At 52.8% G+C, this 22,573-nt stretch overlaps 2 protein-coding genes across 3 annotated transcripts in view; one reads left to right on the top strand and one right to left on the bottom strand.

Moving 5' to 3' along the window:
- The window catches only part of DCST2 (DC-STAMP domain containing 2), a 13,493-nt gene extending 6,617 nt beyond the window's left edge, over positions 1–6,876 (bottom strand). Inside the window, exons 1-10 of the mRNA XM_003795407.1 lie at positions 6,556–6,876; positions 6,242–6,412; positions 5,827–5,928; positions 5,381–5,578; positions 4,906–4,971; positions 4,002–4,215; positions 3,752–3,909; positions 2,971–3,135; positions 806–973; positions 587–687 (exon numbers count right to left, since the gene is read on the bottom strand). Coding sequence (XP_003795455.1) covers positions 587–687; positions 806–973; positions 2,971–3,135; positions 3,752–3,909; positions 4,002–4,215; positions 4,906–4,971; positions 5,381–5,578; positions 5,827–5,928; positions 6,242–6,412; positions 6,556–6,823 — 1,611 coding nt within the window. The 5' untranslated portion in view covers positions 6,824–6,876. The remainder of the gene's footprint in view (positions 1–586; positions 688–805; positions 974–2,970; positions 3,136–3,751; positions 3,910–4,001; positions 4,216–4,905; positions 4,972–5,380; positions 5,579–5,826; positions 5,929–6,241; positions 6,413–6,555) is intronic.
- A 50-nt stretch (positions 6,877–6,926) lies between these two features.
- The window catches only part of DCST1 (DC-STAMP domain containing 1), a 17,615-nt gene continuing 1,968 nt past the window's right edge, over positions 6,927–22,573 (top strand). The window contains exons 1-16 of one of the 2 annotated variants that reach the window (XM_003795318.1): positions 6,927–6,974; positions 7,087–7,214; positions 7,465–7,590; positions 7,682–7,756; positions 11,954–12,082; positions 12,410–12,549; positions 13,596–13,812; positions 13,898–14,041; positions 14,583–14,704; positions 15,107–15,264; positions 17,587–17,686; positions 18,109–18,204; positions 18,330–18,456; positions 19,862–19,978; positions 20,420–20,562; positions 20,729–20,842. In XM_003795318.1, the coding sequence (XP_003795366.1) occupies positions 7,154–7,214; positions 7,465–7,590; positions 7,682–7,756; positions 11,954–12,082; positions 12,410–12,549; positions 13,596–13,812; positions 13,898–14,041; positions 14,583–14,704; positions 15,107–15,264; positions 17,587–17,686; positions 18,109–18,204; positions 18,330–18,456; positions 19,862–19,978; positions 20,420–20,562; positions 20,729–20,842 (1,869 nt within the window). In that variant the 5' untranslated portion in view covers positions 6,927–6,974; positions 7,087–7,153. The remainder of the gene's footprint in view (positions 6,975–7,086; positions 7,215–7,464; positions 7,591–7,681; positions 7,757–11,953; positions 12,083–12,409; positions 12,550–13,595; positions 13,813–13,897; positions 14,042–14,582; positions 14,705–15,106; positions 15,265–17,586; positions 17,687–18,108; positions 18,205–18,329; positions 18,457–19,861; positions 19,979–20,419; positions 20,563–20,728; positions 20,843–22,573) is intronic. The other variant, XM_003795319.1, reaches the window with a different exon arrangement.

The following is a 22,573-nucleotide window of genomic DNA, read 5'->3' as shown; positions in this document are numbered from 1 at the left end:
AAAAAAAAAAAAAAAGCTGGGCATTGTGGTGGGCACCTGTAGTCACAGCTACTTGAGAGACTGAGGCAAGAGAATCGCTTAAGCCCAAGAGTTGGAAATTGCTGTGAGCTATGACCCCATTGCACTCCATCAAGGGCTACAAGGCAAGACTCTATCCCCCAAAAATAAAATAAATAAAATAAAAAATAAAAATAAATCTTAAATTGCAATGTCTGGTTCAAAACCTGCTGGACTGTGAGGTCCAGCCTGCGCTGCTCATCTCAGCGTCACAGAGACCAGCCTGGTGACAGCATGCAGTAGGTGCTCATAGCATACCTGCTCTCTTGGAGAAAATTCTGTGGTCACATCCCTGAGCGATGAGAAAATGAATGTACACCTCGATGTGCCAACACTGCCCCTGTTCCCCACAGTTTTCACAAAACTTTGGAGGCAAGTGCTGTCTCAGGAAGCCCCATTGGGGTCTAGAGGCCTGCAGCCCAGACAATGTGCGTTGGGTTCAGCCAGAGGAGAGTGCTGAAGAGTGTGAGGCTCCCAAAGCCAAGACAGCCATAGCTTACCATCCTGGGAAGGAGTGGGGGCTGCTCACCTGCTCCCGGGACGGATAGTAGGAGGCACAGATGACCCGCCGCAGCCGACTGATGTAGTTGCCAAACAGAGTGACAAAGAAGCACAGGCCATACATGATGCCTGGGGACATAGTGAGCACAGTGACCATTGCAGTGTGCACGAGGTGCTTGCTATGCCCCTTGGCCTCCCGCCCCTCCGGCAGTTCATGCCCCCAGTGCCCTCAGAGTGTAGTTAATACCGATTACTAGGTAGCCAGTGGCATTGGGCTCTGAGGGACGCAGGAGGCAGCGCGGGGACAAAATACTGATGTTGCCCTGCTGCAGGATGTCAAATGCCGACACCAGGTCACGATAAATATTCCCAGCATAGCCAGTCCCTTCCACGGTTATAGAGACCAACACGGGGCCTGGCACAAAGACACTGTGTAAGTGGTGCTCCTGGCATTTGCCCCTAAACCATACAGAAGAGGCCACACAGTCTGGAAGGTGGGAAGTGGAGCAGTCCCGCCATAGGCAGGGCCAATACCTCTAACTAGTGGCCGCTGATATCCTTTTGGTATCCTGGGGCCTGCAATGGGACTGGCTCATGGTCCAGGCTGGTGGCACTGGTATCTAGTCTGCCTGACCAGGCCACCAGATCTGAGATGACCTTAATAGGCAGTGAGTCCACCCCTTGCTTCCATGACCACCCAGAAGCATTTATTTTATTTTATTTTAGTATTTTATTTTTTAGCTCATGATTGGGTAGGTGAGCAATATTAAGCTGTGCTGAGATGAGTCATTTTTTTGGTCTCATCTGGACTCCTTCAGGAATGTGTGGTCAGCTAGTGACTGACTGGGCAGCTGTGCTTCTTGGCTGAGCTGGCTGTTGATGAGCACTTTGGTTCTCCTTCTCATGGTGTCTCCTTCTTCAGCAAGTTAACATCGGCTGCTTCTCATGAAGATTAAGGGTTCAGCAGTGTAGGATCCAGCACAGAAACAGCAGTGGCCAACGCACATTAAGGATTTTACTTTAACCTCATGCAACCTAGCTCACCTAGAGTTGGTTGTGATGGTACGGAGGACACTGATGGGGCAGGCGGTGTTAAGGCGACCATCTCTGGCCACTCCACACTCTCCTAGCATTTCACTACATTTAAATTCTCAAGGCCATAGCTTCCATATCTTCTCAGTACCATCTTTTGAAAGGAAACAATTATGTCCTACTTGGCAAAATGGTCTTGAATGGACTGAGAAGGCACAGCTGGGAGCTGGGTGTCCTGCTGCTGTTCACGTCTCTTCACACCCAAGACAGGTAATCAGGTTTGGCTTAGAGACAGTGAAACCCAGGGAGCCCAGGTTTCTGTATTCTCCAACATCATTTCCCTACATAAACCATGTTGAGCTGGGTCAGCTATACCTGCCCTCTTGGAGAAAATTCTGTGGTCACATCCCTAAATGTCTACAGTTCCGGTTCCTGGATTCTGGGGTGTCCTGACACCCTCCCCAAAGATCTTCCTGTAACTGTAGGGAAGCTGCAGTAGAGCCACCAGACCTCCCACAGATGGAGCCCACAGGTTTGGAAGCACTGACTGTGTGGTAGGCACTGGCCTCAGCACTTCATTGTTTATTTGGGAATTGTCTTTTGTTTGCTTTTTTTTTTTCTTTTTCTTTGAGACAGACCCCTTAGAGGGTCTGGGTAGAGTGTGCCATCATAGCTTACTGAAAACTCAAACTACTAGGTTCAAGCAATCCTCCTGCCTCAGCCTCCTGAGTAGCCGGACTATAGGTGCCCACAACACCTGGCAAGTTATTCTATTTTTAATAGAGAGGAGGTCTTGCACTTGCACAGGCTGATTTTGAACTCATAACCTTAAGCAAGCCACCCAAGCCACCCCTTGGCCTCCCAGAGTACTAAGATTACAGCTATGTGTGAGCCATCACACACTTTTTCTGTTGGTCCTCTGGCACGCAGAATTTGATTAATTACATTCCTTGACTGCGGCACACTCTCAGTGGTCTAAATGGGCTACCAGGTGGTCAGTGGACATGATCTCATTTCCTCCCCATAGTAGCCCAGAGAGACTGCTAACATTGTCACCACACTGCTCTGATGGACACTGGAGCCCTGCCAGGTGAAGCAACTTGCTTAAAGTCACCTCCTGGTAAAGGACTGAGCTGGGATTTGAACCCCAAGCCAGCCTAACACTAGAGCTTATGTCTTTAACTGCTCTATTATTTTCCAAACTGAACCTGGGCAGAGGATAGAGTTGGAACAAGGGCACCATCAGAGGCTGTAAGTAGCAGAGACTCAGGACATTCAGGCGGTGCTCCAGGGCTGAGAGTGAGAAAGAGAAGGCTGGAGCAGGAGGGTGCAGGAGCAGACCAGGCTGCAGTGGGTGCAGGAGGAGGCACAGATACTCACTGCGGGCCACAATCTCCCCCTGCAGTTGGTACCGGGCCAGGTCAAGCACCCAGAAGACAGTATAGTCCAGGAAGACCAGGAGCAGCACGAGGAACAGGTGTCCTATGAGGTTGAAGGTCTCCATGACATAAACTAACTGCTCCCATCGGGACAGGAAGATGGAGCCTGAGTGGGGGACACAGTTAGAAGGGTGCTCCCCAGTGCTCCCACCCTCCAGACCCCAGCTCCTGGAGAAGGCTCCTGCCTCTGCTCAAACTGGGGCCTGTTTGATCATCAAGAAGAGGAAAGAAAAGGAAGCAGTGAAGATCTAAAGCCAGGGTGGGAAACTTCAGGGTCAGCAGGCTCCGTGGCTAGGGAGGAGCTGGCCTAGCATCTCCACCTGGGCGGGGCCTCAGGAACCCTCCCTCCTGTCTCATTATCATCCCCCTACCCCGCTTCCACCTCACAGGTGGTCCTCTCTCCATCTTAACATATTCATACTTCCTGCTCCCGTCCTAGAAAGTCTTCCCAGCTTCACTGTGCATTCCATGTCTGCCCCGCTTGCGTGACCCAGAAGCACCTCCTGCCCTTCTGGTCTGTCTGCATTCTCCAGGGGAAGCTGCATTCTCCTGGCCAACTGAGAGTTCCTTAAGGACTGTATTTTCCCCTCAGCTCTAAATTCCCTTAAGCTCTGAGTTGTCCCTCCTCTGCTCCCCCTTGCCCTCGCCCCTCAGCGGCTCAGAGTCTGGGCTGTGGGACCGAAGAAAGCCCTGGCCTCTCTGGCCCCCATTCAGCACCACACCTGGCTGGATGTAGTGAGCAGCCTCGTGGGCGCTGAGCGGCAGCACTGTGGGCAGCCCTGCAGCAGAGCGCGCGGCCTCCATGCTTAGAAATCGGCTGGTGATGTAGACATTGTCATAATGATCCCAGTGCAGGTAACAGTAGCGGTAAAACAGGGCTCTGGTGGGGTGTGCAGCACATGTGAGGCCCTCAGCACCGTGCCCAGACCCTGCAGGCACCACCACCCACCTGGGATGCCCCCTCAGCCTCACTGCAGGTAGAGCAGGGTGAGCAGCAGTGGTGTGGTATAGCCCATGAGAGCCAGGGCCTCCCGGAAACGGTGCAGCTTCATGCTGACAGCCTCATGGAGGTCCACAGCCACCTGGGACAGGCTCCGAGAGGCGTTGAGATCCACGGAGAAGTGATGGGTGATGGTCATGTTGAACTCGAACTCTTGTCGCACCCGGTTAATCAGCTTCTTCACAGCTGGGGCAAGTGCCGGAGTGAACAAGAGAGTTGGGAGAGGGCGGCTGTGCACAGCGAGGGGGTTGGCACCTCACAGACTAGCTGGGAGCCCCAGTGCTTAGGCCTACAGAGGAGGGGACAAAGCCCCATATCTGGGCCACCACCATATGTACTCAGCACCTGGCCTATGTCCAGCACGTAAAAAGTGCTCCATATGGCCCTGGTCCTGTTCTCAGCTGCTCTGAAGTCAAGCTTTTTTTTTTTTTTCTGAGACAGAGTTTCACTTTGTCACCCTTAGTAGAGTGCTCTAGCATCACAGCTCACAGCAACCTCCAACTCTTGGGCTTAAGCGATTCTCTTGCCTCAGCCTCCCAAGTAGCTGGGACTGCAAGCGCCTGCCACAATGCCCAGCTATTTTTTGTTGTAATTGTCATTGTTGTTTTAGCTGGCTCGAGCCAAGTTCAAACTTGGCAGCCTCGGTGTATGTGGCCAACAACCTACCCACCAAGCTACGGGCACCTCTCTGAAGTCAAGCTTTGATGAGGCACCTCCCCAGCACAGTCATTGGCCCGGGGAACCTCCTGAGGTCCTTTTCTGCTTTTTCATTCTCATGTGTGGAATGGGAACTTGGCCTGGGAACAGCCATACCGGGGTGTGGGAAGGTGACCCTTTGGGAGCACCGTGTGGCAGGAGTTAGGAGGGGTCACTCACGGGTGCCGATGGTCTTGCGCAGGAAGGGCTGGATGTACTTAGGGATGACACAGAATACCTGGACCACTGAGAGCGGGAGGTTGCTGAGTGTTGGGAGGAAGGGCAGAGACAGACCCCACCTCCCACCTCCCAGGAACACCCTTTCTAACAGGGCCTCTTAGCCTCCGCATTTGCTTAAATAGCGGTTCTCAACCTATGGGTCACGACACCTTTTTAACAATGAAAATATATTGTGGAATTAGGAAGGTTGAGAACCACTGGCTTAAGACCTTTTAGCCCCTCTATGTTGCCCACCCTCCACTACCTGCTGTGCACTCCCTGTGCACCCCACGCTGGGTCCAACATCTTCACTGGTTCCATATTTGTTGTCCCCTCCTGCTCCCCCGGGCCAGCCCTCCCAAGTGACCCCCCACACTTCTACACCAGGCCCCTGCCCACATCAGCTCCTCCCTGCATCAAGGCCTGGCTTTCTCACAGCTGGCAAGTCCACAGAGCACCAGTTTGAAGGGCATGAGCGCGTAACACAGATGGTAGACTTGTGGCAGGATCTTCGTGCATTTGTCCTTGGCGTCATCAAAAACCTGGGCACACTTCAAGTAAGGGTTGCCCAGCTCTGAGTTGCACACGTCACCAATGTGCAGGAGCCAGTACCACACGTTTCGCAGGGCTCTGGCTGGGGACAACCATGGGGCTGGTACCCAGGGCTGGAGACCCACGGCCACTTGTTGGAGTTCGGGAAACAGTAGCACCACACCCAGAGCTAGAGAGGCCCATGGTCAGGGGTTTGGCTGTGCTGTGTCCAGCGGATACTAGTCAGCCCAGGGAGGAACCCAAAGAGAGCTGGATGGGAGTGAGGGGTGAGGGTGAAAAGACTGGGTACACCTTGACTTCCCCCCAAATTAGACATAGTAATGTGCTTACCTATATGCTTCACACCATCCATGATAGACCGAAAGAACTTGCGGACCCGGTCAGCCACCTCTTTAGTCTTCCAGGCGATAGCTTTAATCTTGTTCAGGGCACCTGGGTGGCAGGTGTGGAGTATCATGAGCCTCCTTGCTCTGCCGTGGAGCAGGCAGTCCAGAGGTGCTGCTATCCCAGAGGACACAAGCCTGGGTACTTGTGCCTGGGAGGTAATCTGAGAGCAGAGGGGCCAGAGAGCCCCAGGTACGGGTTCTAACAGGGCTCAGAGGTCCTTGTCAGACCTGGTTGTTTTCAGAGTAGGAAACAATTTCAACAGAGAAGAATGAAGCCAGGGGACTGCGGGACAAGCAGGGCAAGAGGAGGCTATGGAGGCCAGCAGGAGATAGCGAGGGCAGTGGGTGGGGACACTCACTGACAAGGGGCTGCTTGGCCCGCTCCAACACTTCAGTGGTTTGGTTCAGAGCCAGCTCTGCCCCACAGGCTACAGCCTCACTGGCCCGGGTGAAGTTTCGTAGGGTGTTGGCGCAAGGCCCTTGCAGCACCAACCCAAAGGCAGCTACCAACAGCAGTGTCCGACCCTGCCCTAGAGGTGACAGCTCCATCAGAACCAGGACCCTGGCCTTGTAAGCCTTCAGAATATTTCTCTTAACTTTCTGCCTCCCCTAAGATCCTTCCTGCCCCAGCCTCTGCTCTAGAATCTGTCCTCTCCCGGGGTGCCAGACTCACTGGAGAAGGCCTGGGGCAGCAGCAAGAAGACAGTGACTCGGACCTGACGGGAGAATGCCAGGCCCAGGCTAAGGAAGGCAGCCAGAGTGAGGGTGCCCACCAGGCAGCCCCAGGGGCTGTGCCCTTCCACCAACAGCTCCAGGAGCCCATAGGCTGTGGCCAGCAACAAGCCCAGTGTGAAGCCCCCCACACTGCGGACCAAAGCTCGTGCCACGCCAGGCTCCTCTTCCCACAGGGAGCGTGCAGCTTCCTTTGAGACTTGGGGCATGGCTGCTGAGACCAAACGTTTGCCCGTCTCCAGGAGAGGCCTACCAAGTTCCGTGCTCCTGGAATTTCTCACCATATTCCAAGGTTCCAAAGGGCTCTACTGCATCTATCTGGGAATCCTCTACCCAGTTCCAAGGACTGGGTCGGGATAGGTAGGTGTCTAATCTTCTCCACTTCTCAAAACAGAGGGAGTGAAAACGCAGGGCTCAGGCCTAGGCTGCCAGTGAGACCGAGGAGACAGGCACCCTGCTCTTCTCTCACCAGGACCTCCTGTCCAAGGAAATCCTTGCAGGGCCTTCTGGGATGAGAGGGTCATCCCCAGAACAGACTCATGGACATTAAACATTATCAGAATGGAACCAAAGGGCAAAGACGGAGGCTGCCCCATTCCAGTGAGTCAGCGGAGGTCTTACCCCAACCCCATTCCTCTGCCCCATCTTCCACATGGGTCCCACACAGATTCCCGCACTGTGGAGTCCCCCAGCCTCCACCTCTCTCATTCAGTGGCCCCCTCCAGCATAGGCCCATTTCCTCAGGGTCCTTCATCTTCTCCCAGCCTCTCTCCCTCCTGCAAACCCGTAACCTCACAAGCTACCTCTCAGCCAGAGGAGTGGGCTACTGAGAGCAACTGTCCCCTCCCAGCGGTGCAGAAGCTTCTGAGCTGGGGGCTGCCAGTCTCCTACAGCCGCTTCCTGTGGCGCCAGCTGGGCGAGTTTCCTGTCACTGCTTTCCTGCTGGGGGCAGGCACTGGGGGGCTCCTGGCCATTGGTGAGTATGGAAACAAAAGGTATGAGTGGGCAGGGGCCAGACTGGGTCCAGGACCCATCTTTTGACCCTTGGCTTCACCCTGTGCCTGTAGGTCTCTTTCAGCTCCTGGTGAACCCCATAAATATCCAAGAAGAGCAGAAGATGCTGATGCTGTACAGCTTGGTGGGTCAGTGCTGGGCAAAGGCCAAACGCAGCCTGCCTCACATGCCCAGGAAGGAGTCAGAGCTTGTCTGTGCCTGAGCTTCCTGTGGCTTCAGCCCCCTCTTGGGCTTTAGGGGGAGGTCTAGAGAGAAAAGGTTTCCAATTTAAGGAAGAAAACAAAGTCCTTGCCTTCAAGAACTCTTTCCCATCTGAGGGCCTCTCCCTTGCCCATGTGATATAGTCTAGACCCCACAACACTTCATAATCCTCCTCTCTCTTGACCTAAGAAATTCAGTTTATTCCTTCATTCATTCATTCTTTCACCTGCACTTACTGAGCACCTGCTGAGGGGTCAGCCATGACCACGGCTGACAAGCACCCAGGGTTTTTGGAGCTTACATTCCAGTGGAGAGAGTTAGATAATATGTGAAGGATAGGCCAGGCACAGTGGCCAGGCACAGTGGCTCACGCCTGTAATCCTAGCACTTTGGGAGGCTAAGCCAGGCGGATTGCCTGAGCTCAGGAATTCAAGGCCAACCTGAACAAGAGCAAGACTCCTTCCCTTAAAAAAACAAATAGATGGGCGTTGTGGTCGGTGCCTGTAGTCCCAGCTACCTGGGAGGATCACTTGAGCCCAAGAGTTTGAGGTTGTTGTGAGCTATGACACCAAGGCACTCTACCCAGGCAACAAAGTGAGACTCAGGCTCAAAAAAAAAAAAAAAAAAAGGGTAGTGCCTGTGGCTCAGTGAGTAGGGCACTGGCCCCATATACTGAAGGTGGCGGGTTCGAACCTGGCCCCAGCCAAACTGCAAAAAAAAATAGCTGGGTGTTGTGGCGAGTACCTGTAGTCACAGCTACCCGGGAGGCTGAGGCAAGAGAATCTCCTAAGCCCAAGAGCTGGAGGTTGCTGTGAGCTGTGGTGCCACAGCACTCTACTGAGGGTGACAAAGTGAGACTCTGTCTCTAAAAAAAAAAAAAAAGTGAAGGATAAATAAGAGCATTTCTGATGGTAACAAGTACTATGAAAAAAGTAAAACAAGGCAACATGATAAAAAGAGCCTGGGGAGCTGCCCCGACTTGATTAGCCAGGGAAGGCTTCTCATAGAAGGTGTGTTTGAACAGAGATCTGTGTCAGGAGGCATTGAGCTGCAAGAGCAGAAAACCCACCTGAAAGTGGTTTACCCATGGAGGAAGCTTATTATCTCACATAGTAAAAGGTTTCAAGGTAGGGTGGTTTTGAAGTTTGGATAATTCAGCAGCTCACTAACCCCACCCAGGACTTGGGTTCCTGTACTGTTTTCTCTCTGCCATCTTTGGCCTGTCACCCACTCCTCTTCAGGTCACAAAATGGTTTCAGCAACTCCAAACATCATATCTCTATATGAGAATGTCAACCACCAGAAAAGAGAGAATGGAACATCCCTTTCTCATTTCCTTTTTACGGAACAAGGAAAACTTCCCTATAATCCCCCCAGAAGACTTCCTCTCCCAACTGTTCGGTCAGAACTACAACACATGTCCTTTCCTGAGCTTATCCCAGGCAAGGGGATGGAATTAGCATCATCATCAGTTTGTTGAATGAATCCTGGTGGATACTTTTGCTCTGATGCCATTTTCAGACATAGTCTCCCATTGATGATCTTTCACACAGATGCCTTAGCTTTCTGGTGATTTTCCTTTGGAAGACCTAGCCCTGCTTCTGTAATTATAACTTATTTTCAGGGGGTTGAGAGGTCCAACCTACTCTATATATCAAAAATTTAACCTCAGCTCCATTTTCAAGCGTCTTCCCTCCTCACCCTACCCTCACCCCTTGGCGCAGGCCCAATTCCTTGCTATAGAGAAGGGGCCTTGGCCTGCTTTTTCACTTTTTTCTCCATTTCCTTCCCTTTTTGGTTCTTCTGATGTCAGAAAGGAGATTAGAAGAATAAGAGGAAAAGGGACAAAAGTCTGGAGTCATCAATACTGTTATAATTCCATTGCCGGTGCCCTCTATATGGCAGGTGCTCACTCCCTGGCTGTCTTGGTGGGTTCATGTGGTCTCTTTGGAGGCTCTTTGCAGACCTTGGTAGTGCCCAGTCTCCTGCCAAGGGCAGTTCTACTTGGCTGATCCCTAATGAAGCCCCCTTCAGCTCCTACAGGCCACCCATAGCCTCTTACTTTTGGACCTGTGCCTCAAGCAAGCTGCCTTCTTAGAGGGGAACCTCACAGAAAACTCAGATCTGCTGCCCCTCAAAACATCCCCCTATCCCAGGGGAAATGTACATATCCTTGCCCTGCCATATGGGGAAAGCAGGGCCCTGTGTGGCTGCCCTGATGAGGGATGACGCCAGTCTCCATGCTCGCATGCAAGAGAGGCCCTGTTGAGCAACCCTAAAACGCCCCCCAGACCTCCATGCTCTGGGGGCAGCCCTGGGGTGACCCTTCGAGGGCTTGGTAGCAGTCCAGCCCAGGAGGGATGAGGCAGATTCCCCTTCTTGTAGTGCCATTCCCTGAGGAGTCCTGGGACTCTGAAGCCTCTCACATGTGACACCCATGCTCTCCACAGACTCTCTGTGCCCCTCCCCCCAGATGCTTCTTTCCACTGCCAGGATGTTCACGTTTCTGCTCTCTGTGTGGACCGGCTGGGCTAGAGCGAAAGACTTGTTTGCTCCTTTGGTGAGCCCAAGGAAGACACCAGCAGTGCCAGGACCCTCTCTTTAGAACCCAGGGCAACTATTTGTCAGCTATTGTCCTCAGCTGAGTCTTTGGCCAAAAGGCCAAGACCACAGAACAAGTCCTTTTCAATGCCGTGTTATACCACAGTTGGTTTAGACAGATCCAGATTTACCCCCTCAGCAGCCAGCACAGGGCCAAGCTATTGCTCTTGAACAAAACCCAAGTTATGTTAGCGAGGAGAAGGGCAGAAAAAATTGTGGGTGGCACTTGGTGCCACAGGCCTGTTTGACTAGGTGGGGGCAGCCACGTGAAGGGCCGGGGAGGAGTGCTCCTGGCAGGGCACAGTCAGGGCAAAGACACGAGAGGAGGCAGGAGCCTGGCGTGTCCAAGGCACAGCAACAGTCTGTGTGGGTGGACGTGGTAGGTGAAGGGCCAAGTCTCATGAGATCACCTCTGAAGGTAGGCAGGGGCCAGACCATGAGGGCTGGTAGGCCATGTAAAGGGAGTCTGGATTTTGTCCCACATGTGATAGAAAGTCACTGAATGGCTTGGAGCAGGGAAGGGACATGATCCAATAAATGCTTTTACGAGATCATTCTGGCTCCTTTGTGAAAATTGAAATATAAGGTAGCAAGAGAGAAAGCAGGAACACTAGTTAGAAAGCTACAGTCCCAGTGAGAGATGATGGGGCTACCATCCTCTAAGAGGGTAGAGATGGAGGGAAGTACAAAGATTTGAGATTTGATTTGGCTATCATTGGATGAACACTCCATCAACACAGGAATCTTCTAGCTTCCCTGAGCAGCTTATGCTGTTCCTTTGGCCCGGAATGCCATCGACATCTCCTAACAACACTTACTCATCTTCCAGGCCCAGCTGACTCATCATCTCTTTGTCCAGCCTCCCAGCCCCACCCCTCCCTGTAGAAATGCCTCCTCCCTTCACGGCTCCCACAGCTCTCTGTAAGCGCCTCCCTTGTGCGCTTAGCACATCCCGTTGCAGTCATTTGTTTACTCATCTGTCTCTCTCCTGGATTATGAGCTTTAAGGAACTCCCTGTCTCCTTGCAGAGACCACAAGGAGACACATGTGAGACTGTGAAAACATCCCCGGCATCCCAGTTGGAAGAGCTGCAGGTGTCAGAGCACTGGGAATACCCAGGTGGCCTCTGGCCGCTCCTCTGACCATGCTCATTTCCAGTATGTTGGTCTTGCTCTCTCTGCTCCCATCATCACCTAGGGCAGGTACAGCTCCATGCTGGACATGAAACATGTTAGTATCCTTCCCTAATGCAAACAAGCACCTCTTATGCACACACTTGCAGCTTTTTAAACTCCAGTCCCCTCTTCACACCCTTCCAGACTGGCACACAGTTGAGCTCTGTAAGTGGCAGGTGGATGAATGAATGAGTGGCCTAGGAAGCTTATCAAAGTCCATATGAATGGACATAAGGGCAGGACAGTGGTGGCTCCAACCAGGACTGCTGCAGTTGGGTGCTGTGGTGAGCACAATGGGTGGGATGGTGTCCACACCTACCCTACTGCTTTTGGGGGCTTTCCTGACAGGCTTGGGGGCCATAAGCTGGGGGACCTCTCCTCACATCCGCTGTGCCAGCCTCCTGCTGGTACCCAAGATGCTGGGCAGAGAGGGCAGGCTCTTTGTCCTGGGATATGCCTTGGCTGCCATCTATGAAGGTGAGTGTGTGCCCTGAGTGCTGGCTAGTAACCCTGGGTGGGCCATCCAATGAGAGCCAGACCTAGGAAGGAGAAAAGATGGGATCTAATCCCAGTTGTGCCAAATTGCTGTGTGTCCCTAGGAGAGCTCCTCCCCACCTCTGTGCGTCCTCAATTTACATGAGTGAAAAAAATCAAGGGTTGAGTAAGATGACCTCTCATAGACCTCCTGTCCCTGTCACGGTGTAGTTCTAGAAGATGGTCACTGAATACAGAGCAAGGGTGAGGGGTGGGTTTGGGAAAGCATTGGTTCTACAGAGAGGTGACCCACCAGGGATCTTCCTCCAGGGCCAGTGGCCAATCTGCGGCACAACCTTAACAATGTGATATCATCGGTGGGCTGCACTGTGGAACTGCAGGTCAACAACACCCGGGCATCATGGCGCATCTCCACAGCCCCCTTGCGAACCGTGTTCAAGGACCTTCTGGTAAGGATTCTGCATAGGCAGCCTGGGGGTCCCTTTCCCTGGGCCAAGTTGGCATGAGCTGGGAACAGACACCCTGGCTTTACAGTTTCTCAGTGGGGATACTGCTGGTATTTTCTGCAGGTCAGTTTCTGAGCATTGCAGAATGTATCCTGGTTCTGGGACACAAAATGCCAGGAGAGTCTCCCAATCACTGGGACATATCCTGAGTGAGCAATACTCTAGGCAGCAAAATAGAACACCTAGGAAAATTGGGGGCCTTGGTCTTGAGTAGTTCAGGAATTTTGAAGACCAGGGGACTAGGGAACTGGTTATTTGAGGTCTGGAGATTGGGGATTTAGGAGAATTGGAGAGGTGGAGAATTGGGGAGATGGGAGCTAAGGGACTTGGAAGTTGGGGAATTCAGAAGACATAGTCTAGGCTTGGCGCCTGTGGCTCAAGCGGCTAAGGCGCCAGCCACATACACCTAAGGTGGCAGGTTTGAATCCCCAGCCTGGGCCCACCAAACAACAATGATGGCTGCAACCAAAAAAAAAAAATGGCCAGGCGTTGTGGCGGGCGCCTGTAGTCCCAGCTACTTGGGAGGCTGAGGCTGGAGACTCGCTTGAGCCCAGGAGTTGGAGGTTGCTGTGAGCTGTGATGCCATGGCACTCTACCCAGGGGAACAGCTTGAGGCTCCATCTCAAAAAAAAAAAAAAGAAGACATAGTCTAAAAGATTAGTGCTGAAGGGTGAGTCCAAGGACCTGGGGCATCATTGACTAGTAAGGATCTGGGATGGGAGGCTGGAGGAGGAAGTGGGAATCTAGGACATGAGTGCAGTTAATACCTGGGGCATAGCTGAGGCAGCTGGTGAGAGAGGGAGCTTCCTGGACTATGGATGGAGGGAAATTTGAGGTGAGAGGCTGTGTCTCAGGGCCTAGGCTCCCTGTAGGTCTGTGGTAAGAGCATAAAGTTTGGCTATTGTTGGGAGGACAGGCTGTCAGGCAGAAGAAAATCTAAACCCCCACCTGCCACTCTGTCCTCCCTCTCCCTCCCCCTCCAATTCCAGGGCAGCAAAGAATCATTGACAGCAGAGACTCAGAACATCACCAGTTCTTTTGAAGACCTGGATGCCCAGGTGAATAGTGAGGCCGGCTACACGCCTGAGAATGTCACAGACACAGAGGAGGCAGCCCAAGGGGTAGAGACCCGCCAAGCCCCAGCCTCCAGAGTCCACCTCTCAACACAGAAGATGTATGAGCTGAAGACTAAGCTGCGCTGCTCCTGTGAGGGGTGTCCCTGGGCAGGTGGCTGCGCTGGGGCTCTAGGTTAGGATGTAGGGACCTTAACACCCCTTCCTCCCTCCTACAGATGTTGTAAACAAAGCCATGCTCAGCTGCCGCCGTTGGTTTGACAAGAAGCATGAACAGTGCATGCAACACATTTGGGTCCCACTCCTCAATCACCTGCTCTGTCTGCCCATGAAGTTCAAGTTCTTCTGTAGCATTGCCAAGGGTCAGCACAGTGGCAGGAGCTCAGGGAACACTAGGGCCAGGGATTTGAGTCCTTGGGGCCCACTGGGAGGTGTGGCACAGGAAAGCAGTCAGGTGGGAGGACCTAGGCTCTGAGGACATAGCACCCTCCCAGGCAGCCCATCCCCTGACCGGCTTTGTGAACCAAGGTGATTTATAGCAAAGCTCCGGCTTCATCTCTTCATCTGAAAGATCGGCACAATAATAGCATTTATCCAATGAGGGGTATTTGAGGAGCCAAAGAGCTAATGCAGGTAACAGAGCTAGTACACAGAGGGAGTGCTCTAAGACACTGGCAGTCATTATTAGTGTCTGTTTTGGTTAAGAAGGGTGGGAAGGGAGTAAACAGGACTGGCTCCTGGGGATCCAAAGAGAGCAGAGAGAGGAAGACTCAGTGTGGTGGACAGCCTTGGGCAGAGAGGAGAAGGCAGGATGAAGAGGACCACTGGAGGGCAGGCAAGCCAGCCAGGCAGGGGCCTGGAGGCTGGCTATGGAGCCCTTACTTGGCCCCACGTGTCCACCAGTGATGGAGATCTGGTGCCGTGGTCGCATTCCAGTGGAAGGCAACTTTGGGCAGACCTATGACTCCATCAACCAATCTGTCCACAGCCTAGATGGGGAATTCTCAGCCAGGATTAACCTCAAGGTAGGAAGCAAGGTCATTGGTTGGGGGAGAAGATAGGGAGTGGGAGGAGGGCATTAGGGAATAGGGTATGAGAAGTACAAGTGAAAGGGCATAGGAAAGAGATGACAGGACGGGGTGGGGGAGGAAGGCAAGTAGGGAAATGGTGTTGGTGCTGAGGGAGAGGGACAAAGCCAGCCTGGTATGCAGTGGGATGGTCAGCTAGGTGTGAGCTGGTATCGGCTGATACAGGTGCAAGGGAGCAAGACTGTGTCAGAGAGGATAGTGAGCAGAAGGGACAACTCCTGGAGATCCTGGGAGGGTCCTGGGGACATGAGTCAGGTTGCAGGGGAGAGATGTCACCAAGAAGCTGGTGTGGGTCAGGCAAGACTGCTGCAGGCTGAACCTGTGCATGGCCTCCACCAGGAAGAGAAGCAGGCTGCCATGCTGGGCCTCAACACGAGGTGGGAGACCGTGAGCACCGAGGTGCGGGGCTATGTGCAGCGCCAGGAGGCCCGGCTGGAGCAAGCCCTGGAGCTGCTGCATGCACTGCTGTCCTGCACCTTCCTGCTGGTCCTCCACGCGTGAGTCAGGGCCCTAGCCCAGTCCTTCCTTCACCCTCCCTGGGGGCCCTGCCTGGAGGGAGGTGATAAAGATGGAACTGCAGATCCCATCCCCAACTCTGAACCAGAATGGTTTTTTTCCTTTAACTTTGCCTTCTTAAGTTAGGTTCATTGTTTATACAGAGTTAAAGGAAAAGTGGACATTCTGTCAGAAGAAACATTACCCCTGTTCCCACCATCTTGAAAGGGCAACCATCTTCATTTATCTGCCTCCTTCCAGCCTTTATCCTAAAACTGGCTTTTTTTACATTTAGCTTTGACTTTTGATTTTTTCTTGCCCTTCATATTCCCCTTGGCTCTGACTTTGTGCCATTTTTATCATCTGATTTTGCTTTCATTTTCTCCTGCCTGCTGTGTTGGCAGCTACTTTCCCTCCATTTAGAACAAAGTCCTCAACCCCACCCAGCCCAGCATCCAGCTGGGCAGCCCAGGCCTCTCTGCTCTTGCTCCCCTCCTGACCTCTGGACCCTCTATTTTCCGTCTCCACCCCCAGGTGCCAGGGGTGGGCAGGGGCTGGGCAGGGGCAGCTGCAGGGGCTACTCTCTGTCTGCCCCTGTTGTGGGGCCCAGAGTGACTGCAAGTAAGCGGTTATGTGTTTCTGGGGCCATGGAGGGGCAAAGATGAAGGGGACATATTCTTGTCCTCAAGAAGTTCATGGGCTAGTGGGAGTGGTGACTGAGACGGTTCAAGGGCCATATCATGGGCTAACTACCAGGACAGCTGTGTGGAGCTGAGGAGTTGCCCCTGCAAGGGCCGTAACTGGATTCTGCAAGGCTGCGGATAGGGAGCAATGGTCAAGGAAAAAAGGGTATTCCTTGGGCAAGGATTGTAGGATGCAGAGGGCAGAATCTGGGGTGGAGGACGGGGCTGAGATAGACATAACCAAAATAGTCTGGAAGGCTCTGCAGGAAGGCTCTGAACTGAAGTTGGTTGCAAGATGGATGGGGGCAGATTGGAGGCAAGGACAGGCTTGGGTCAAGAGCCTGGCCAAGGTAGGGTGTGGCAGGAAGATGGCTTGAAATGGAGGAAGCAGGAAAGGTGTAAATAGGTCTCAGAACCAGCTCAGGAGGGGAGGAAGGAGACCCAGAGGCTAGAGCCACTTCCAGGCTTTCAACCTGGCTGAGGTCACTCACTAAAAGGATAACTAGTGGGAGGGCAGCCTGGCTTGGAAAACTTAGGCACTGCCACCATGGGTCTCTCCACAAGGGGGCGCTCACAGCCTTTGCATTTACAGTTACAGAGTTTCTATTTTAAAGGCAAAGAGTGAGATTTTTACAGGGCCCCAGAACCAATAGCGTTGGAACTTATGTTTCACACTTTACAGCGTTTACTTATTGTACTTTTACAGTTTTAAACATATTTCCAACAATTAACATTTCTTCCTTGGGAAACTGAAGCAGTACGTGGGCCTTAGGAAGATAATAGAGGATAGCTACATATTCATGCATGCTCTCCTGAGTGCATGTTCACACTTGCTCACATGCGTGCATGCACACTGCACACAACACTACTATGGTCAAGGGTGGCCAGGGCAGGACAAGGGTGTGCTAAGGGAAGAAAGATGGTGGTTTGGTAAAGCCACCATCTGCAGATAAAGCCAAGAGGCAGGGACTCCAGAGGTAGACAAGGGAGTCATGGTAGAGTAGGTGACTCCCACAGTCTTTTTTTTTTTTTTTTTTTTTTTTTTTTTTTTTGAGACAGAGCCTCAAGCTGTCCCCCTGGGTAGAGTGCCGTGGCATCACAGCTCACAGCAACCTCCAACTCCTGGGCTCAAGCGAGTCTCCTGCCTCCGCCTCCCAAGTAGCTGGGACCACAGGCGCCCGCCACAACGCCCGGCTATTTTTTGGTTGCAGCCGTCATTGTTGTTTGGCGGGTCCGGGCTGGGGATTCGAACCCGCCACCTTAGGTGTACGTGGCTGGCGCCTTAGCCGGTTGAGCTATAGGCGCCGAGCCGACTCCCACAGTCTTGAGGAGGTTCCCATGTCTGTGCCTCTGCGTGCTGTTCCTCCTGTGGGCTGCTTGCCTGTCTCTACCTCATGGGCACACACACCCTCCTGCACAGGCTGGCCATGCCTTGCCTCCAAGTCCTGCCTCACCCACTGTGTGGAAGGCAGGGCAGAGTTGCCTTGCAGTCACTATTGCTCACACAGTGCTGAGAACATAAGTGGTACTCACGGAGTGCTGTCTGATCAGTCACATGTGCCTCAAGGAAGCCCGTAGCTGAGGGTGTGTGTGGAGAACCTGCAGGAAGGGACAGAGGCATCCCTGCCCTTCCATCCACAGGTCCTTCTCCTACATGGACAGCTATAACCGGGATATTCGTTTTGACAACGTGTACATCAGCACCTACTTCTGTCAGATCGATGAACGCAGGAAGCAGCTGGTGAGCAGGCATGGTCCTGCCCAAGGATGCCTTGCTGTGTGCCCTGTGTGGGCTTCGTGTCCAGGAGAGCAGAGGGGAATGGCATCACGCTTTGGGTTCCTAACTGTGCCAACATGTTTTTTTTGTTGTTGTTGAGACGGAGCCTCAAGCTATCCCCCTGGGTAGAGTGCCATGGCATCACGCTCACAGCAACCTCCAATTCCTGAGCTCAAGCGAGTCTCCTGCCTCAGCCTCCCAGGTAGCTGGGACCACAGGCGCCCGCCACAACGCCTGGCCATTTTTTTTTTTTTTTTTTTGGTTGCAGCCATCATTGTTTTTTGGAGGGCCCAGGCTGGGGATTCGAACCCGCCACCTTAGGTGTATGTGGCCGGCGCCTTAGCCACTTGAGCCACAGGCGCCGAGCCACCAACATGTTTTTCTAGGGCAAATCAACACTGCTGCCACTGCACAAAGCTGAGGAGAAAACTCTCATCTTCCCCTGGAAGCCCACTATCCAGGGCTCAGAAATGAGAAATGTGGTGAGGATGACGTGAGGAGCAGGCTTCTAGATGCAACTACAGGGATGGAGGGTAGAAGGCACCAACTTGAGCTCCGTCCCCAGGCAGGCAGCATGCCCAGGTATACCCTCATGCTCTTTGGGCAGGTAAGGGAGCTCCTGGAGACGCTGCCCCTCTTGCTGCTGCTGCTGGTGCTGTGCGGACTAGATGGTGCTCTCTACTCCATCTTCAACACCATCAGCCACCACTCCTTCCTGCAGTACTCCTTCCACAGTGAGCCTCCCCACTCCAAGTCCCAGGCCTGCTGGAGAGACAGCCCGTAGGCAACACCACCCCCTGTTCAACCACCAACTCCATTCTTTTTTTTTTTTTTTTTGAGACAGCATCTCACTTTGTCGCCCCTGTGGCGTCATAGCTCACAGTAAGCTCTAACTCTTGGACTCAAGTGATTCTCTTGCCTTAGCCTCCCAAGTAGGTGGGACTATAGGCACCTGCCACGAGGCTGGGCTATTTTTAGAAACAAGGTCTTGCTCTGGCTCAGTCTGTTCTTGAACCTGTGAGCTCAGGCAATCCACCTGCCTTGGCCTCCTGTTAAGATTACAGGCATGAGCCACTGGTCAGAGACACAGTCTCACTGTCGCCATGGTGTCATAGCTCACAGCAAACTAAAACTCTTGGGTTCAAGCTATCCTCCTGACTCAGCCTCCTGAGTAGCTAGGATTAGAGGCACCCACCACAGCACCCCACTAGTGTTTTGTTGTTTTTGTTGTTGTTTTTTTTGAGAGAGAGAGTCTTAAGCTGTCACCCTGGGTAGAGTGCTGTGACATCACAGCATACAGCAACCTCAAACTCCTGGGCTCAAGTGATTCTCTTGCCTCAGGCTCCCAAGTAGCTAGGACTACAGGTGCCTGCCACAATGCCCAAGGATCAGCCACATGTGCCTCAAGAAAGCCTATAGCCAAGGGCTATTTTTTTTTTTGAGACAGGAGCCTCAAGCTGTTCCCTTGGGTAGAGTGCCGTGGCATCATAGCTCACAGCAACCTCCAACTCCTGGGCTCAAGCAAGTCTCCTGCCTCAGCTTCCTTAGTAGCTGGGACCACAGGCGCCCACCACAATGCCCAGCTATTTTTTGGTTGCAGTCGTCATTGTTGTTTGGTGGTCACAGGCTGCCACCTTGGGTGTACATGGCTGGTGCCTTAGCCACTTGAGACACAGGCGCCAAGCTGAGGGCTATTTTTTCGCCTGGGCTGGATTCGAACCTGCCAGCTCCGGTGTATGTGGCTGGCACCTTAGTTGCCTGAGCCTGTTGTTGTTTTTTAGGAGATAGGGTCTTACTCTCATTCAGGCTGGTCTCAAACTTGTCCTCCCAGAATGCTCGGACTACAGGCATGAGCCCCCATGCCCAGCCCTCCATTCCCTTTTCTGTGACCTAGCTCCTCCCTGTTCTCCTCAAGGTCAAATCTCAGTCTTACAACCTGACAACTGTCACTAGGGGGGTTCAGTTAACCTTTACCTTTACAATAGAGAGGATTTGGGGGTTAGTGTAGTGGTGGACTACCCTGTGCAGCTGAGAAGTATCTGTGTGTCTTGACCCTCCTCAACACTCAGCTCCTATCCCGCCCCACCCCCTTAACTCCAGCTCTTTTCTGATTCTCCCACACTGCACTCATGGCCTCAGGCAGCCACAAACTGGAGGTGAAGGTTGAGGGAGATTCCATGCTCGCCCGGCTTCTCAGGAAAACCATTGGGGCCTTGAACACCTCCTCAGAAACAGTGATGGAATCAAACAACATGCGTGAGTGAAGCTGAAGGTTTGAATCAGAGGAACTGAGGGCAAGGGTCAAAGACTCCAAGGTAAAGAGTTGGGGATTGGGCCTTGGGTGTGGTAAGATCGAGCCCAGCAAGCTCAAGTTGGAGAAATCAGAGCAGGGCTCAATCTGGAAAGGTTTGGAGATGTCAGGCTTGAGGTGAAGGAGTCTGGAGGCTAGTGTCTTGAGGCTTGGAAGGTCCCAGGCCTCTAGAGCAGCACTATCCTATAAAACCTTGTACCCTGGTGGAAATTATCAAGATCAGCTTCATGGTAGTGGCTGCAGTATTGATGGCATGGTGCTAAAGGGCAAGGGGCAGACAGGAGGAAAGCGGGAGGACCTTCCACTGGGATGGGGATACAACACAGGCTGCCCTGTACCTAGCCTAGCCCTGACCAGAATGCTGATGGGCCCACCCTCTCCCGCAGCCTGCCTGCCCCAGCCTGTGGGCCTGGATGCCAGGGCCTATTGGAGAGCTGTGCTACCGACTGGCCTGCTAGTATGTCTCTGCCTGCTACAGGCTTTTGGCTACCGGCTCCGGAGGGTCATTGCAGCCTTTTTCTTCCCCAAGGTGTGCCCTTCCCTAGACTTCTCCACTCCTACATCCCTGCATGCACAAGCACACATGTGTGCACACATGCTTTCACACGCTACACCCAGCTCCCCTCCAACTCCACCTTGGGGAATGTCATCCTCCTCAGCACTGTCACTATTGTTGGCCCCTGTCTTGCCTTCAGCGAGAGAAGAAGCGGATCCTGTTCCTCTACAATGACCTACTGAAGAAGAGAGCAGCCTTCACCAAATTGAGGAGGGCTGCCATCGTGAGGCGGGCACGACAGCAAAAGGCTCGGGTAAGTCTGGCCTGCACGCTCAGGCCAGCTCCTGGCTGGGCCTAAGAACGGTGGGAGAGGGGCAGCTCCTTCAGTCCACCCAGCAGCTACCAGTGGTCCCAGATCTACTCGCTCCTGGTTGACATTTGCTAAGTGCCCCAGTCATCCAGACCATGGAAGGCAGGGACGTGTCCATATCTGTATTGCAGGATTCAGCCCAGCCTGAGACACCCAGTGGAGCACTGGGAAGCAGGCCAAAAGGGGACTCACATCTGATAGTCTTTTTTTTTTTTTTTTCTGTTTTGACCGGGCCAGTCTTGAACCCACCACCCTGGGCATATGGGGCTAGCACCCTACTCCTTTAGCCACAGGTGCCGCCCCAGATCTGATAGTCTTATCATGGAAAAGCAGAAGTGACTCATCAGAAACAAGGGCCCAAGGCAAAGCCACAGATTTCTACTGTGGGTAGAGGACTGCAGACAAGAAGCTCAGAGCAGTTCAGAGGAGGGTAGTCCTCAGGCAGGGGCATGTGGTATATAGAAAGAACACAAAATCAGAAAAACCAGATCCAGTCCACACTTTCATTAAGCTGTGTGACCTTGGCCAGGGTCTTCACTGAACCTATTTCTCCATCTGCTTGGATAGATCTGTAGAGCCCACTCACCAGAGAGCAGTACAGAGTGCTGGTCAGGTACTGGGCTCTAGTGCCAGAGGGTCTGGGTTCGAGTCCTGACACCTCCTCTTATTACCAGGACAAATGTTTCATGTTTAGCACATTACTTAACTGCTGTGGCTTAGCTTTTCCCTCCCGTAGAATGGAGTTAACTATTCCATCAAGTTGTTCTAAGGATTAAATGAATTTTACTCTCCTAGTGCTGGCATGCAAGAAGTTCTATGTACATGCTTTTTTTTGAGACAATCTCACTCTGTTACCCAGGCTAGAGTGCAGTCGCATCACAGCTCACAGCAACTTCAAACTCCTGGGCATAGGTGATCCTCTTGCCTTGGCCTCCCAAGTAGCTGGGACTACAAGTGCCCACCACCACACCCAGCTAGTTTTTCTATTTTTAGTAGAGACAGGGTTTCACTCTTTTTTTTTAGCAACAGAGTCTCACTTTGTCACCCTTTGTAGAGTGCTGTGGTGTCATAGCTCACAGCAACCTCCAACTCCTGGGCTTAGGCGATTCTCTTGCCTCAGCCTCCAAAGTAGCTGGGACTACAGGTGCCCGCCACAACGCCTGGATTTTTTTGTTGTTGCAGTTTGGCCAAGGCCGAGTTCGAACCCACCACCCTCAGTACATGGGGTCAGCACCCTACTTACTGAGCCACAGGTGCGGCCCCCAGAGTCTCACTGTTGCTCAGGTTGGTCTTGAACTCCTGAGCTCAAGGGGTTCACTCGCCTTGGCCTCCCAGAGTGCTGGGATCATAGACGTGAGCTACCATGCCCAGCCTATGTATGTGCTTGTTGTCATTACATAACTCTGGGCAAGAGACCACTTCTCCAGGGAACAGTTTTCTCACCTGAAAAACAGACGATGATAATAACACTATCTGCCTTATATGATTACTGATTGAAATACCTTACAGCAGTGGTTCTCAACCTTCCTAATGCTGTAACCCTTTAATACAGTTCCTCATATTGTGTATGGATGGGAGTCCCCACAACCTGAGGAACTGTATTAAAGGGTCACAGCTTGGCTCAGCGCCTGTGGCTCAAGCGGCTAAGGCGCCAGCCACATACACCTAAGGTGG

This window comes from Otolemur garnettii, unplaced genomic scaffold (assembly GCF_000181295.1).
Source record: "Otolemur garnettii isolate 467f Iridium unplaced genomic scaffold, OtoGar3 scaffold00091, whole genome shotgun sequence".
NCBI classification, from domain to species: Eukaryota; Metazoa; Chordata; class Mammalia; order Primates; family Galagidae; genus Otolemur; species Otolemur garnettii.
This window is presented reverse-complemented; position numbering and strand designations above follow the sequence as displayed.